Source organism: Zerene cesonia, chromosome 16, assembly GCF_012273895.1.
Source record: "Zerene cesonia ecotype Mississippi chromosome 16, Zerene_cesonia_1.1, whole genome shotgun sequence".
Lineage (NCBI taxonomy): Eukaryota > Metazoa > Arthropoda > Insecta > Lepidoptera > Pieridae > Zerene > Zerene cesonia.
The window spans coordinates 2089156-2107565 of NC_052117.1; the positions used below are offsets into that span (position 1 = coordinate 2089156).

The following is an 18410-nucleotide window of genomic DNA, read 5'->3' on the forward strand; positions in this document are numbered from 1 at the left end:
TGTTTCCTTAATTGTATATATTTTGCTTGCTTTTACTAAAATTAGCCATATCCAGTCGTATTAAAAGCAATAATAGCTTGACGCATGAAATCCATGAAATAGTTTAAAAGCGAAATAATGAACAGTTCGATGGACAGACGGCTTGTGGCAGACTTTATCTAATGCAGACTAATGCAGTTTGGAGCAACTTGTCGATGTATTGGTTCTGATTGAATTCGATTTGCCCGGTAATCAAGTTGAGAGATAAGTGTATTATTTTCAAATGAACACTTTTAGATGTGTTGCATGATTTTTGGTAGCCGTAGGACTTAACGCAATTTAGTGTCACTGACATGCTAATCTTTGTTCCAAACGTATACAATCTGCCACTAATGAAAAAGATGAAGAAGATTACAATCTGTAGGTATTGAAGCGAAGAGTGAACAGGTACCTTTTATGGAAGCGACCTCCATCTTAGACTACATCTCCGCTTACCAGCAGGCGAGATAGTGGTCAAACGGAAGCGCTTCGATCCATTTTGGTCATCTATACTAATATTATAATGATAAACAGTTTGTTTGTCTGAACTAATCTCAGAAACTACTGGTCCGATTTGAAACATTCTTTCAGTGTTAGATGGCCCATTTATTGAGGAAGGCTAGGCTATGCATGTACCACGGGCGAAGCCAGGGCGGACCGCTAGTAGTTCATAAATAGAAAAAAATATTGAGTGAAAATTTGAAAACGGAGGTGCTAAATTTTAAATTTAAATGCTATATGTTGAATAAATATTTTTGGTGTATGATTATATATTTTTTTCATTTTTAGGTTTTGTTGGTAGTGTAATAATGACTGTCGATGCCTTGCAATAAAGTTTATTTATAATAGATCTATAATATATTTTTATAATAATATAGTAAATCGCTTGTTCAGTCAATTAGACCTAAGACGTTAACGATCATTTTATTGCTTAGAGCTTATAATAACAACCACCATATAAATATACATACAAAATAAAATGAAAACCTTAATCCTATAAATTATGTTCCTGGAGTTGAAGTATGACCACGAGTTCAGTATAGGGTTTGTTAGTTTTCAATAGACGTCGAATATTCGGGATAGCTCATTCTAGAGGCGAAAGCGACAAACGGGGAGGTTGAAGGTTCTAAAAAGTTCCATATTACGACAGTAGGCTTATAGTTGAAATAGTACGTTTGTAAATAGTGTTTTAGTGTTAGCAGTAGTTATTAGATTTAAATAATCTTCATTGATGGTGAAAATTGTTATAATTTTACAAAGGTGAAGACAATTAACTATTTTTCATTTTATTATTTTTGAAACCTAGCTGCGAAAAACAAATAAAGAGCGCTTTTACATATATTTACGTTATATAAACGAACAAAAATGATTAAAAAAACAGCACGTTGATTGAGCCTGCATAATTTTTTGGAATGTCGGTTAAATAAAGTTACAGACATAAAAACGCTTCAATTAAATCAAAATGATATATCAATACTCGCAACCTAAGCATTAACACAGAACGATATAACAATAGAGACTCACAAAAGAGTCGTCGTCTCCACTGAAAGACCTTATTGGAGTGTAGGGACACTTGATTTAATAGTGGATAATGGACTCATACGATGAAAGGCATTGGCCTGTTTGTTGTGTTTTCTAGATTCTTTCCACCTATTTTCGTATCTTGTTCCAGTTTTTCGTTTGTAACGAGTAGTTTGCTTTAATCGTGTTTTGTCTTTACAATGGGGCAAAGTGAGCGTCATTGAGTTTGTGTGGGATTATGGGTGTTTGTTTGTGTGCGATTTTTAGTAGATGTAAATGAATACCAGGGGAGTAGATACACGAGAAGGATAATACAGATTATATACATATGTTTTTAATGCATTTTATCGTTTTAATAAACTATTTCTATTTTTGTTATTGTCTTAATTTTTAAACTGTTAAATAACTGGGCAAAAATATTAGGCTATACACTTGAACTTGATTTAGATTTTTTTCGCAAAAAAAAAAAAACGAGAAGGTTGTTTAAATCTATTTTTTTTAACCTTAATAGAAAATATGTAGACTGATACTCATCGTAAATGCAGAATTGGTAAATTACCACAGCAAACATCCGGTCCCACAGTCATATTTACCTGAAACGAACGAAATAATAGTTTATAGTTACAACTCGACAGAAAATGCTTTCCACACATATATGTGTGTGATTCTATTGTACACATCAATTGAAGAATATCTTTGTTGAAGTAAAATAACAATTTTCAACTACCACTCTAAACTAAAAATTAAAACAATTTTCAATACAAAATACCCTTTTCACATTAATTAAATCGAGTATAATTTTAAAAAGAATAAATTTTTGATCTATGCCCTTCTTGAACACTTAAGAACAACTTAATTGTTTACAATATTTTCAAAATTTCTCGAATAATCATGCAATGGTCATATCCATATTTCATAGTTTGATTCATATTATAAAATCTATCGCAAGTTCGTTATAATTGAATGTTCTCTGATTGGCTAGTTTATATCGCGTTCGGTGACGTCATCTCCGGTCGCGTCACATGTTCAATTTCCGAACCAATTTCCCATGCTCGACAACCCTAAGCTAGGGTTACCTCTCCGATATAACTCATTTAAAAATTACAAGTTTTCTACACTTCGTTCTTTGAGTGTACATTTTAAATTCATATGTATTCTGATTTATCTAGTGATGTGAAATCTGGAGCAGCCTCTCTTATTGTATTTGTATTTATTTATTCCATTTTCTACCGCCTAAATAATTGTAATTTAAAAATTACTTTCATTTAAATCTGAGGAATAAAGAAAGAAATGTTCGGCTCAGATAATTTTGTTCCATTATACAACTCTCTTATTATTTAAATCTTTCCCTTTGTACCTTTTTCGAAAGTAAATTAAAATTTTCATAACCCTAAAAGACGTCTCCAATTATCACTAACTATAAACAATGGCCTCAGACAGATGTCAATCGATATTTCTAGAACAAAATCAAATTAGAATTCCGCCTGAAGATTTTAGCGTTGTAATTATAGCTGACTCTTTTGATAGCCCGTAAACTTCTTTGTTCAAGCCCCATTATACCTTCACGATGATAAATTAATTGAATTTCGCCGAAAGAACTTTTCCCGCCAAATTGAGGATTAATAGTGGAAGTTTCGAGGTGTGTGGATAAATAGCGGGACTAACAAGCTGAGTTTGGCAAGATTTGAAGATGCATTGAAATATGGGAAAGTTTAAAACTAAATTCTTTAGTTGACTCCAGAGACGCTTAAACTTGTTAAATACCATTATGAGAGTTTTTTTTATTGTTATATTAGACTAGCATTTGCCCGCGGCTTCACACGCGTTATATTCGGAGTAGTTTAATAGATGTTATTATACATACGAAGCTTTCTTTTGAATCAATTGTCTATATATGTATAGGGTTATGAATCTTATTACAGAGTTGCAAACATTTCGAATTAGTCACACCTGCTTGTCATATCATTGACTAATAATAGTGTTTCTCTTTATTGTGATAGTTTGCGTTCAGTTTCTACTTGAAGTGTCGTATTAGGCTTAGTATCCAGACCTTAGACTAAACCAGACACTGTATACCGAACCTGGAGTTAGTCTAAACATTTTAAGAACAAATTTCATAAGTTTTCTTCTCATCCAAATTCAATGACAAACTAAGACACGTTGTACTAGCGACAAGAGAAGCATCAGTACGCTGTCAAAAACATTAGTTAAAATTGGTTTATTCTTCCAGTCTCCAATATTGATGCAATCGCCTCGCAGACGATGCACTAACGCAATTACTTGACGTCGATAACAGAATCGAGTGAAGGAAAATATTTGTCAGGGTATTGAATACGTGGCTCTGAATATTTTGTTCAGTTGAAGGGACGTTTAATGATTTGCTGGTTACTTCTCTGGAGGAACTCTTGCATCGCGGTGATGCTTTTGGTCTTATTTAGGTTTTATTCTATTTTCAAATGAGCAATTAGTTAGCTGTAATAATAATCCGTTTGTACATTATTGTGTTCGCGATACAAGTAATTAAAAATATTAATTTTCTTTTATTATATATTTATCATATCATTATTTTTTACTAATATTATAAATACGAAAGTTTGTAAGGATGTGTTTGTGTTTGTTGCTCTTTCACGCAATTACTACTGAACCGATTGCAATGAAATTCGGTACGTATACAGCTGGACAACTGGAATAACATATAGGCAACGGATACGGACTTACGCGGGTGAAACCGCGGGGCGCAGCTGGTTTTTTTTTATAATTTTACCTTTCTTTATATGAAATGTATTTATAATTCCTTAGCCGAAATTCGATCGCTTGCTCCTGTGCTAAAATTTCTAAAACAACCAATCTAGATAACAACCGACAGGCGTTTGTTGTTTCGTATAATGAAATCCAACAACCGTAGTATCTAATTAATTCAGTCTAAGACGAATATCGCAGTTAATAGAAGCTAAATGCTAATAAATCAATACAGCGCCGGCAGCCTTGTCTGCTTCACGTGACTTGATCCAGGGTATGTACGTATATCTAGTTGTGTATAGTGTAGGAGCTAGTGATGCTTGTTTGTTATTTATTTATTTTTTTACTTCATCGATCGGTTTGGAATCGCATCAATAACGCTTTTAAGCGTAATTTTTATGTAATATTGACTAAATGGTAACAGGAAAGAATATTTTGAATTAAAATGTCTATTAACAATAATCAAGAAGTTAAGCCAAAGTTTTAAGTCATCGATTATAACTCACTAATTGATCACGAAAACAATAGAAGTTAATCTATGCTGTATTAGCTGCGCCCCGCGGGTTCACCCGCGGAAGTCGAATCCCGTAGAATATCAGGATAAAAGAGCAACAAACACACACACATCCTTATAAACTTTGGCATATATAATATTAATATATTATATTATATTAGTAGGATTATTGTACAAACCTTGTTACCAATGTGAATTTTCAAGAATAAAAATTTACTATTGTATTATATTTTGTTTCTATCAGTATCGACTTTGTTTGTAAATAAAACATCCTGAAACCTGAAAAACGCCTGGCAATTCCCACTGACCAAACGTAGAAGGACAGATAATATAAAAGGTACATACATATTTAAGATACGTATATGACGAACTGAACAAAACTCATTAATAGTCTTTTGAAATCGTTCTGAACGAATGTATGCTGGATTCTACAGCAATGGCGCGAAATTCGTGACATGCATTCTTAAATCCCCTTGAATACATTTACCAATTTTTTCATTTTTGATAGTGAATCTATGAAAAGGACTCCGTACTATTCAAACTTTAAACCGATATTGCTTCACTTTAAAGATTTCCCTTCACTTTTGAATCGTTGAATTATCCTTACGCGGGACATATTTGATAACGCTCATATTATGATCATAATTTGTTGACAAAAACGACACAATAGCAAAAATCTGTTTTTGAAAATTATTCATTGCTTGCAATGCATAGTCATCACTCTGTACTGAGCGAGAGATCGTGCATTGTAGTGCATTCATTGCGAAAGTTGTGAGTAAATATTATCGGAAAAGCTGCTACACGCGTTCTAATACAAATCAGAAAATACTTCCTTTATAACCTCCAATGTGTTCTGTGCTGTAAAATAACATCCTTTTCTAAGATGGAAACATCTAACAGTTCAAATGAAAATCATCATGATGCGTGAAAATTATGCTGAGTGTCACTTCAACTGATTACCTTAACTCCATATAAAATATATAATATATGTAGTGTCAAAAACATACCTTTATTTATAAACGTTTCCATTACTATAGCAATAAACAAAAAAAGAGGAAGTATAACAAATGAAAGGGTTACTTTTTAGAATTATATTCGTCTCAACTGCTTTAAGCAACTTATAAAAGCTCTTATAAAACATGGATTTGTACAAACACCACATATATTCTTAATACAATTTAAAAACAAACAATTTTCCAACCCCACGTCTCAATAAAAATAACACAACGATAAAATTTCTAGAACATTCCAGAATTTCATTACAAAAATTACAACATCACGTAACAATCGTACGCAATAAATCAAAGAACTGAGATTAACCGGCATATCTTCACTTTAACCGGATTGCAGGTATATCCGACGTGTAGTGAATACATTAACGGATATGCCAACATTTATCCGGACAAACGATTATACGTATTAACCTGTTTCTTTGTATTTAAATACACGGGTTTATGATATCGTATGCGCTTTGTAAAGACGCTTACAAAGTATAGTTATGACATGGCATTTTATATTCGGGTTTTCTACTGATTTCAAAAAAGTAGGATGTACTATTTTTTGGATTTGTTACCTTAGAAGTTTCGATTGGTTTAAATGATTTTGATTATTCTTATAAGTTGTGCTGTTTAAATAGTCTAGTTCTGACGATTTAAAGGCGGTAATTATTTATTTTAAGAATAATTATTCAGAATATTGAATCGAGTAAATGACTTTTATAGGATTATGTTATTTGTCTGTCTATCCGACCACACCCACGTCGATATTAAGCTTTTGTTGCAAGTTGGTCCGACGAATTAGTTCACTGTCGTAACAGAGAAGCAAACAAACACACTCACATTTATAACATTATTAAGGGATAAGGATAATCTCAAAATATTAGCTCTTAATATATTTAAAAGAAAAAATTCAAAGGAATGTCTTATAAAAATGAAATAGTACTACTTTAGCTGATTCCTGCAGAGCGAGGCGGTACAGGGAATATGCATTAGGGTACAACCTCACTGCAAGGGAGAGAATCCACTCCTTTGACTTTAAAATCAGAAGCGGGTTAACGTTAGATCCAGGATTTAGTTTAACATTTTTAATCTATATTCTTATATTATCTGTGTACATGTGACGTTTGTGTATTTGTAGTGTATTGAAATGTATAAACTCAATTTATTTTTTAACCATATTGTGAGTTTTTGAGTTAGAAGGTTGATATATTATTCATGACATAAAAACACATAGACAATAGACATATTGTTCATTCATTTAACGTGATCATTGGTATGTCTAATAAAACCTAGTAAATAATTGTAATAATTTTCTTTCGTATCGTATTTATCCGAGTGCAATTCAGATAATACATCATCATCATTAGTGTCTTACAATTTTTTAAAACTATATTCATTATAATTTTGTGCCCAACCAAAATCATTAATATCATTTTTGTATACCTTCACATTAGTAATCAAACTATATAATATTATTAATGAGGTGATAGGATACTTTTTATCCCGATTAAATGCTCCCTTGGCATAAAACAGGAATCTTGATATCCGGGCGGAGCCGGGCCAAGCATCTTGTGTATAAAAATTATATCAATTGGAAACTAGAAACACAATGCACGTGTGTGTGCCACACGTTCATTGAGTTCTTTGAGTGTGTGTGTCAATAAGTATCCATTCAATAAGCAATGAAATCAATGCGATATAACGTTGCAGCTATCTGTAACTATTAGGAAGGATTCATTTGCGACTAATTGCGTATTTCGCGAGCATTCCAATACCTGATTTGCATACAGTACGCTGCGTGAAAGGATTATGTGTGAAATATTCTATTTCGTTTCAAGCTATTTTATATACAACTTACTATTTTATTGCATTTTTTTAAATTCTTATATCAAGATTACGAGGTGGATGAATACTTTTTGTAGATACAAATATATCTTAGACTAGCTGTTGCCAGTTCTCGCGCGGACTTACAATTTTCATGGTGCAAACTTACATCCCCTGGTTTATCCCTTGGGGGTAGAATTTATCAAAATCTTTTCTTAGCGGATACCTACGTCATAATATATATATTCATGCCAAACTTCAGCCCGATCCGTCTAGTGGTTTGGGCTGTGCGTTGTAGGTCACTATGTCAGTCAGTCACTTTTGAGTTATATATATTTAGATTTTATTAATACTAGCGGTCCTATAACACTCAGGGATCACGTACATAACCATAAGTGTTGTTGTTTTTGAAATCGGTCAAGTAGTTCCTAAGACTAGCGCGTTCAAACAAACAAACGCTTCGTCTTAATATCATTGGTATAGATTAATATTAAACTGAAGAGTTGTTTGTTTGTTTGACAGGATAGATAGGGACTACATAACAAGGTTATCAATCAAAAAATAAATTAATGTATGCTAATGTATTATTAAGACAGCGAGTTCAAAACACTTTATATTTAATTTATGATATGAAAATATATCGATAATTATAAACAAGATTGTCCTCCTAAAAATGCGAATAAAACTTTTATTAGAAAATCCTCGCAATTCATAAAAAATCCGCTCCCTATAATAAAAGAATCACCCACTCCCTTTCATAAAATTTATATGAAAATCTTAAAAGGTTTAATATTCATTATTAATATTTTCCTCAGTATTTACTGAGAGGAGATTAAATGTAGGACGGAAACCGTTTTAACGGTACATTTTACGAGGGAGTGCTTAAGTCCTCTCGACTCAAGCCTTAATCTAGCTCTAAACGATTGCTCGATTCACCATTTAGTTTATAATACAGTCTGTTTTCGGATCATGTTTCTAGAAATGTCTTCTTTCTTCATAGGAATCGTATATAAGTACATATTTAATTTTATATAGATAGGCAAGATTATGTTTTCTTTGTTAATTGAATGGAATGTTGAATGAAATTTATCTTTAAGAATGTAATGAAATATTATTTACCTGTAGTTCTAAATTTATACTTATTATTCAATTTAAAGTTTAATATAACTTATTGCATAAAAACAAAGGAAAGTAATATGTTAAATATTACGGTAATATTTAACATATTACGTCAATAACAACAATATTATATCTCTATGTACGTGTAAAATTGTCGTGTCACAGTGCTCGTTACCATACTCCTTCGAAACGGCTTTACCGATTCTCATGAAATGTGTGCCCATCGGGTTTGAGCATCGGACAACATCTATTTTTCATACCCCTAAATGATAAGAGTACACTGGGTTAGCTAGTGTTGTTATAAATTTTGCCACTTATAATAAGACGAATAAGACAACAAAATATAGATTCAACGAACAACACAAGTTCGAATAATAAGCACTCAATAAAAGCGAAAGGTTTATACTTTATACAAAGCGCCCTAGCTACGATCTTTAGTCTACGAGCTACAAAAATAGTTTTCATGTGGATTTTCCCTAGGCTATCTAAGCTACGCAGAGCACTAACAAATACGTCGAATGCCCGTAATATTGGCCTTTCGATCTATCAAGGATTAATCCTGATTCATAAAACGAACGCCGTTACCCGAGGCGCCATTTTATTGGCTGTTCCTTTGATCGCGACAATGGTTGCTGTAATAAAATTTCAAAAAAGGAACGACCCATTGTGCCCTCGGCTCGAACTGTATTTGTTTCTGGCAAAACTGTTCCACGTTCATACACTAATGTAAACCATAGACAATGTTTTGTCGTGAAAACTGCATGCTAACTTTTTTGATGTTATCCTTGATGATCTATGACGTGGATGGATTTAATTCTTTTTTTATTTCGATTAAATCCTTTCACTATTAACATTAATCAAATTGAACAAATAAAATTAAACATATGTTAATTTCGTAGATGCTGAGAAGATTGTTGAATGTGATCAATGTACAAGTATATACTTGTAAATTGAACGTTTACAATTAAAGTATATGAATTAGTTTCGATGAAAATATAAGAATTAGTTAAAATTTTCGAAATCAATAAATATTTCTTTGCCTAACTAAAATTATTTAATATCTGCAATTTTATCATACATTACTTATGCACTTTCATGACCACTCCAATCCATAAAATTCCCATATAAATTAACGTTGTTTTGTACCGCGTATTATTTACCATTCGATTGGCGATCAGTGCACAGGGCGATGGAAATAATTGTACAAAACAGTTCACGTGCCTGCTGTTATCAGAGCCATTGAAGCTATAAAGTTCCGCTTGGAGTCCGTCCAAACTATCGACTTGCCGATAAAATTGAAATTGTTAACGATATGCTTTAATTACGGCGTTCAACGTGTGACTGTATTTTATATTTTTTATTAGTGTAATATTGAATTGCAGCTTGGTGGGGATAGAAACGTCTGTTATGGCTAGTTACGTTATTTCTGGATATGATCTGTTCAGTTTAACTGTCAGTTAATGACAAATGTTGGAATGTATCTCTAGTAATTATTTGTAAAGTATCTCTGCCTATCTAACAGTTGGTTCGTTCGTTTCATTTTCACGCCTTAACTGACTAAACCGATTTGGATAGATTTTTGTATAAAGATAGTTTAAGATCTAAGAAACGACATAAAGGAAATGAGAGCTCATTATAAGCATCAAAAGAAAATTAAATCGTACAATTTTAGACAAATATTTGGTAAGGTTTCGCACAAAAAAGGTCTTATCACTGGCCTTTTCGATCGAAAAGGGCGATCTCGCAGCTGATTAGTTAAAAAGACTGATAAGGTTGAAAAAAAGGCCAAAGTATACACCATTGATTCACTATTAAAACTTCTACATTTTCTGATAAATCAAGCGAAGGTGTCTATGAACAATTCATAACTTCATCTAAATTTAATACAAACGACGCTCTGGCGTGTCTCAAAGCTAAAATTACATACAAATGAGTCCAAATAGTTATAAACTTCCCCCGTTGGGAAAATACACTATTTTTCCCCAATCGAGTTGCGTGTGAGAGAAACATTAATCTGTTTTAACGCGGACTGTTTCTGCCAATATATTAGGGCCTGAGCTGCAATGCAGATAGGGCCCTGCAAACCATTGTCCCCTGTATCACAATGGGTTACGGTGAAAAATTGCATAATTGAAATTGTAAAACTGCGGTCTGCGATATGAATTTTCATTAGCCACGCTTGATTGCTGTATGAATAGAACACTAAGATTGCAGAGATTTTCGTGATTCGAGTTTTAAGTTCCTGTTATTATATTTTTGTAGCGCTTCATAAGATAACATAAGACAACAGAAAAAGGTAGAAAAGTATTTAATATATCTAATCTCAATTTAAGTACATTTCACTAGGGACTATAGAGGACTATGAAGAGAGCTTATTTTAGCTATAAATTAAAAAAAAATAATAATTATAGAATAATAATTGATTTTTAGTTTAGTAGTATCAAATCTGTTGTTCTTTAACCCCTGAAATAAACTTCTAAAGGAAAGCAGCGTTTAGGCCGTAATCCATAACGCTGGCCAAGAACTTACGATACATACAGCGTTAGATTTAGATTTTAGATTTTAGGCCGATTTTGTTACCATGTTTTCCTTCACCTATCGTAGATGTAACGATGTGCACTAGTGTGCAGCGTGCATATGTGTGTTATTACACATACAAAAACAGTCGATGTTGTGGAGGGGTCTAGGTATAAGAGTGTGAAAAACATTACCCGATATTGGAATAGGTTTGTAATAAGGAAACAGACGTGAAAACACAAACATTAATACATGTTTACGTACCATGGATCGGCATAACATTAGCCGGTCGCAAATACACAGCGGAATTTACGAATTTAGGGTAAATCTTCGTGTAACGAGTTGAAAACAAATAAACCCGGGGTGGAACTTATTATGCCGGCAATAAATAATATAGCAAGTCACTCCTCTGGGGTGTGTGGCGGCAACTTTTAATACAAATGTTGTGTCGCTTCGGCCCTTAACATACAGGACTAAAACTCGCTTTGGTTAGCATAATCGTGTGTGCTTGAACCCCTGGCGTTCTTCGTGTATTACTGTGATGTTAGGGAAACAAGGATGCTATGGTAGTAGGGAAACAAGCTTAAGAAAGAAAACTTTATGTCACAGGAAACTGATTCTTATGTTCAATGAGTTAAGGTAAATGTAAGAATAAAGTATTTTGGTAAATTCGATAAATGTTAAAGGGTAATGTGGACAAATATTAGTCTTAGTATTTATACATTAAGAGTACTTATACATAAAGACGTATAGAATTTTTTCTTGGAAGTCGCATTTGAACATGTCAATAGCAGATGATAGACATGCTCATAAGAACAGATAAAGTATGTTTTATTGACTCTGTGTTTGTTCATTTTATCTTAACCCTTATCAAGTATTTTTATGTTTATATTTAGACGTATATATATAGCCTATGTCGCTCGGTGAAGTTGCAGCTTTCCAATGGTGAAAGAGTTTTTGAAATTAATGCAGCTGTTCTTAGGTGAAAACGGTAGAAACACACAAAAATACAAAGTTTCCTCTGTATAAAGTGAGCGTTGATTTGTCGTTAAAAAACAAACGCAAATAAAGAAATATCATAAATAACGTCCTGTCTTGAAATTCATAATATCAAATTAACACTTTAGACTAGCGAATACTTTCTAGTTAAAAATATGCATCATTTACTCGACAGCTTTCAATTATTGATAGGAAATTAATAACAAACCAATACATTGAATATTAATCAGTTTGGAACAAATGTTTGGTTATTAAACTGTCGTTTGCAATTCCGAGTTATATGCAATTATCAAGAACACGGACCGTGGCGTAAATAAATAAATTGAATATTTTAATTGTTCGTGTGCACCGCGCATTAATACTGTCCACATATAGTCTGATATTTTAAAAAGGTCTTTAAGTTCATGGCTTAAAGTTAAATATGGTATGCAGATTGTCACTTTCACAATTTTTTTACGTTTTTCATTATGATTTTAATACGAATTGTTGTCGATATATCCGAATGAGCGTATCAATATATCAACTTTATATTAAACCAGTTGTCGGTGTTCGGCCGAGTGGTTTCACAAGCAGGGGAACCTGAGGGCAAATACAAGAATATACCATTCATTTATTATTATTCTGGTACATAAGATACATCACTGCCAATTTGATTAATTCTTTTCAGTAAGTCAAATGTCTGTACATACCCTCTCACACAATCTCACCTGCACACCCACCCACACTCACACACACACACACACACAAACACACACATACACATACACACACACACACACACACACACATATACATATAGTAAAATAAGTATTTTATATATTATATTCATCAAAAAAAAAAATCTCATCAATTCAGTTAAGCGCATAATATACATTGTTATCTTAAATGTAACTTTAAAATTCTTGGGGGCCTGGTGACCCGTAACACAAGCATTTCATACTTACCTCGGGCACCAGTCTCTCACAAATGTTTAGTCTTAAGCAATAAGTATAACAATAAGTATACACATTTGTGATGAGAGAATAAATGAATTATTATATTATATTATATATATTATATTATATTATATTATATATTATATATATTATATTATATTATATTAAGTATCATTGTAATCCGTTCAGTGGGATCCGCGTGAAGAGTTACAAACATGTAAAGAAAAATACAAAGTTTGTAAAGATGTGTGTGTTTGTTGCTCTTTCACGCAAAAACTACTGAACCGATTGCAATTAAATTTGGTACGTTGATAGCTGGACAACTGGAATAACATATAGGCAACTTTTTATCCCGATATTCCTACGGGATACGGACTTACGCGGGTAAAACCGTGGGGCGCAGCTAGTAAAACTAAATTAACGAAACACGAATTGTAAGCGTTGCATTTATATGAAAAAAATGTTGAAATGTTGAAAGAAATTTTGTGAAACGTCCTTGCTTTTATATTTCCATAGTACAAAAAACCATAAATTAAAGATTGCTCATTAGCTAAAAGCTTTGTGCGAAAGAGAGAGAACATTAATTAGTACTTTTTTTCGAATGGGATAGAGGAGATAGGACGATTCGACGGGCACAGCTGATGTGTCAACTTATTTCGTCTGCAATTTATTTGAGCCACAATAATATTTAATTGAGTATTATTTTATTTCAGACGCACTGCTCTGAGAATGTTTATGTATGTTTATATTGTTTATTTTGAGCACAAGGGGAAGCTGCGAGCAACGGTTAGTATAAAATGAAAGTCTAACATTATGTATATTTATATAATGTTAAGCTTTACTTATGTTGTTGGCCGCAATAAATTTTCACGGTACTTATATCACCTAGTTTATCCCTTGATGGAGAATTTATAAATCCTTTTGCGGATACCTATATCGCAGTGGTATGCATGTCGAATTTCAGCAAGATCGGTCGAATATTTTGGGCTATGCGTTGATAGGTCAGCCAGGCAGTCACTTTTTGTTGTTTAATTTATTATTAAGATATGTTTATCATATGATCGTTTTTGCGAAGAATAACATATTTATTTCTTAGTTAGCTTAACACCAACAGATCCAGTGTATGTACTATCTCTCGTTGGATATATGCAACGGTAAAATTATTTTTAAAATCGGTCCAATAGCTCCTGAGATTAGCGCGATCAAACAAACATACTCTTCAGCGCTTATTATTCGTGTAGATTATATTCTATTATATTTACATATAATTAAAATGAGAGATTCAACTTCAAACTTTATAATAAAATAGGAACAGATTCTAAACAATCAATATTATTTAAATTAATACTTCATTTCATATTTCTATACTCGATAAATGTCGCCGCATCTGCCAAAGTTTGTAATAGAGATTAATGACTACTGATAAATCGGTGAAGCCATTAACAAAGAGAAGAAGACTTCTGATATATCCTACTAATATTATAAAAGCGAAAGTTTGTAAGGATGTGTGTGTGCTTGTTGCTCTTTCACGCAAAAACTACTGAACCGATTGCATTGAAATTTGGTACGTAGACAGCTGGACAACTGGAATAACATATAGGCAACATTTTATCCCGATATTCCTACGGGATACGGACTTACGCGGGTGAAAACGCGGGGCGCAGCTAGTCTACAATAGTTGTTTAATTGCATTTAAACTACTTCCCTCAACCTAGAGAAATATAACGTCAAATGAGTGTGATAGAAACACTGTAATTATAAACGAGAAAGTTTCTCTGAATGTCTGACTGTTCATGTCGAAACCATTGAACCAATTTGCAAGAAATTTTGTATTGAGATTGAGAGACCATTTTTCTTTTTTTTGGTAATCACTATACACATATAACATAAGAAAAATTCCTCTGTACAACAACAATATAATTTAACTAGCTTTTGCCCGCGCCTTCGCAAGCTTTTAATTCAGAGGCGTTTAATAGATCTTATTATATACATAAACCTTACTATTGTATTACTCTATATATTAAAAAACCCTATCAAAATCCGTAGCGTAGTTTTAAATATTTAAGCATACATAGATAGATGTCCCTATCTACACACAGACACAGAGAAAGCGACTTTGTTCTATACTATGTAGTGTTTAAGTTATAATCCACTGAAAATGCGTAATCTATTGCAATATTTTAAAGGGGAGTTTTGCAAGGCAAGGTGAGAAAAAAAAGCCATTAAAAAACAACACAACCTGAGCACAGACAGCTTGACGACACAATCTCGTAAAAATATGCCCCGGAGCAGGCACGTGCTTGACGTTTTATTTCAAAACCCGATATTTGAAATATACATTGCTGAGGTCCGTTTTTTTTTATAAAAATGTCACTATTTCCCGCCATTGGGTGCGTGAACAGTACAATAAATTCTTCTTGGATTATTTCATTTTTTTTTTTTGTAAATAATATTATGTCACAGTTTTTTCTGCAGCCATAGATAAACTAATTTATGTGATTTTAAGCCCAACTAATATTATAAATGCGAAAGTAACTCTGTATCTGTTCTTTGCGCCTAAACCCCTGAAACGATTTGAATGAAATTTGGTACAGATATAGTTTAAGACCCGATATAGGTTATAGGATATTTTTATCCCCAAAATCTCACGGGAATAGGAACTATGTAGGGAAAAACCCACTCCGACTATTTATATTTTCCTTTACTACGCTGGCAAGTCCGTGAGAGCAAAATTAGTTTCTTATCACATATTATTAAACAATGTCGCTTTCTCTGTCTGTATGTATGCTGAATCTTTAAAACTACGCAACGAATTTTGATTGGTGTTTTTAACATTCAGATTTATTCAATAGGAAGCTTTAGGCATGCGAAGTTACAGGCAAAAGCTAATTAAAGATAAAATTCATATATATACTCTTATAATAAATTACGATTTAATTAAATTAACTCGCAAGCGATGCATCTCGCATAAGTAGCGCCACGGGGCGTACTGATATATTAGACTAAGTGCAAGCTAGTTAAATGGCCAGAGTTCACGCTCATTAACTATGTCAAGAATGGCTAAGTGTGTGTTTGTTAATTACCCAGCTCACTCCGCCATTTTGAATTTATGACGTCATAATATGGAGCTTGTTGTAATGCATGTTTAATGGGGCACTGCGAAAAACTGTGAAATGCTGGGAAATTGGATTTGATTCGTGTGAAAGTGATGAATATGGCTTATTGCTAATTTATTACCTTTTAACACAGAGCTCAACAGTTTTATTTTTTTTTTTTGTATATTACACATGCACCTTTCGTTTTTCAAATGTTACGGTTACATGTATAAAAACTATTTGAATTTATATGCTATATAACTGTAATTACATAACAGTGTAGTAACACAGACAAGGTATTTTTTCGCGTCATCGTCGACAATGGAGCTAGTGGGTCGCCTGATGGTAAGCACTACCGCCCATGAACATTTGGAGAGTCGTAAGGTCGATTACAGACTTTACACCTTTATAAATGAATTTCTAACTTTAAATTGAAGAGGGATTAATAAAGAATTGACAAAAGGAATATAGGAAAGGACTGGGATGAATACGGAAAAAGAATTGAATGTACATTTTTAAAATAGCGCGCCAAAATATCTCACATTATATGTCGCTTAGTTTTCACATTAGCTCCACAAACGTGCGGCCTCCTTAACGCGAATAAGGCCACTCCGGGTAATGAATAGGTAAATGCAGTTTAATTAATTCGCCGTAAGTGACACGTCACTTCGGCTCGCACGTGAGACAAATGATGGATAGTGACCAGCTGCGACGTTCATTTGTTATTTTGATATATGAAGGCGTATTGTTATTTAGAAATCAGGAAATATAGTAAAGAACGAATGCTTCGTAAACTAGAATATCGCAGTCAGTATGCGATACCACTGCTAGTGCTTTCTTGATGGACCTTTCTTCTTACGATGTGTGTGATAGAGAAGGGAAATGCATCCATTGGCTGTTTTATTGGTGACACATGGGCTTTAATTTACACGACCTACTTTCAATGTATATTTAAAATGTATTAAATAATGCAAAGTAAATTAATATAAAAGGCAATAGATATTTAAAGTTAAACAATGTATTTTTAAGAAGACGTGTAAAACTACTCCATAGCATAAAAAGACTTGGTGTAACTGTGTACTAATATGATGACTGATGATATATGATAAAATATGATGATAAAACAAATTATAACATAGCAAAATATAGTGAAATGTTTTTAAATTTAAACAGACATTCTTAAAAACATCCGAAAACTCACTCAAAATGATTGCCACTTACGTGCTACAAATAAATATTACATTTACAACTCATTAAAATTAACATATAACAATGTACATTAACACATTTCAGTAACAATTTGCATATAATGTTTAGCGACATTCCTTACCTTACGTAGCATTTCTTCGAGGGAGTCCATGTCGGCTGCGGAGGGCAGCCCTCCCGCACTCCCGTTCATACCGTTATTGTTGTTCGTCATAGGTGAGCCGCACCCCACCGTGTACGCCAACACATGGGCGGCATTCCAAATTTGAATTCAGGAATTGTCAAAATTAGTCGTATATAGACCGCACCTTTTTTTGTTTTTAATTTATACCAGTATGCACATATTTTTCTCAAGTTTCACATTGTTGTACGCAGACCGCCACTAAGCACTATGACACTTAATTTTCATTATGATTTGTCCAATATTATTAATTATAATTCAATGAGTATTTAATTTATGTTATATATATATTTCTATAATTGAAAAATTATAATATATTACGTAAAGTGATAGTAATAAGATATCTTCTAAATTTTTAATGTTATCGTGGTGTTCAAAGTTAAATGTACCAATATATATTTGCCAGAAATATGTATTTTTTGTATTTGACATATCTTTTTGCAATTTCACTGCTTATTATAAATATGTTTCAAACTATATCTAAAAGAAACGTCTACAATTGCTTTGATTGATTTTCGATTATCTTGTATATCAATATACAACAAAAATCGTAGGCTCATATCCTCTTCTTAACCCTTCCCGTTACTTCCTCTATTCCCCTCATTATTAATTTAATTATAATTCGTTTCTCTACCTCTTTTCTATTAAATACAGTTATAATGGGCAATTTATAATAGCTCAATTATTATAATAAATAATAATTATATGATTATCAAACAAAATGTCAATTAAAAGATGATCTTT

The 18410-nt window shown here is 32.7% G+C and overlaps 1 protein-coding gene across 12 annotated transcripts in view; it reads right to left on the reverse strand.

The window, feature by feature from the left end:
* The window catches only part of LOC119833128 (uncharacterized protein CG43867), a 232171-nt gene that overhangs the window by 66901 nt on the left and 146860 nt on the right, over nucleotides 1–18410 (reverse strand). The window contains exon 1 of one of the 12 annotated variants that reach the window (XM_038357032.1): nucleotides 17610–17969. The exons of the other annotated variants lie outside the window; for them this stretch is intronic. Coding sequence (XP_038212960.1) covers nucleotides 17610–17699 — 90 coding nt within the window. The 5' untranslated portion in view covers nucleotides 17700–17969. Of the gene's footprint in view, nucleotides 1–17609; nucleotides 17970–18410 lie in introns of those variants that run through there. 12 annotated transcript variants of the gene reach the window in all.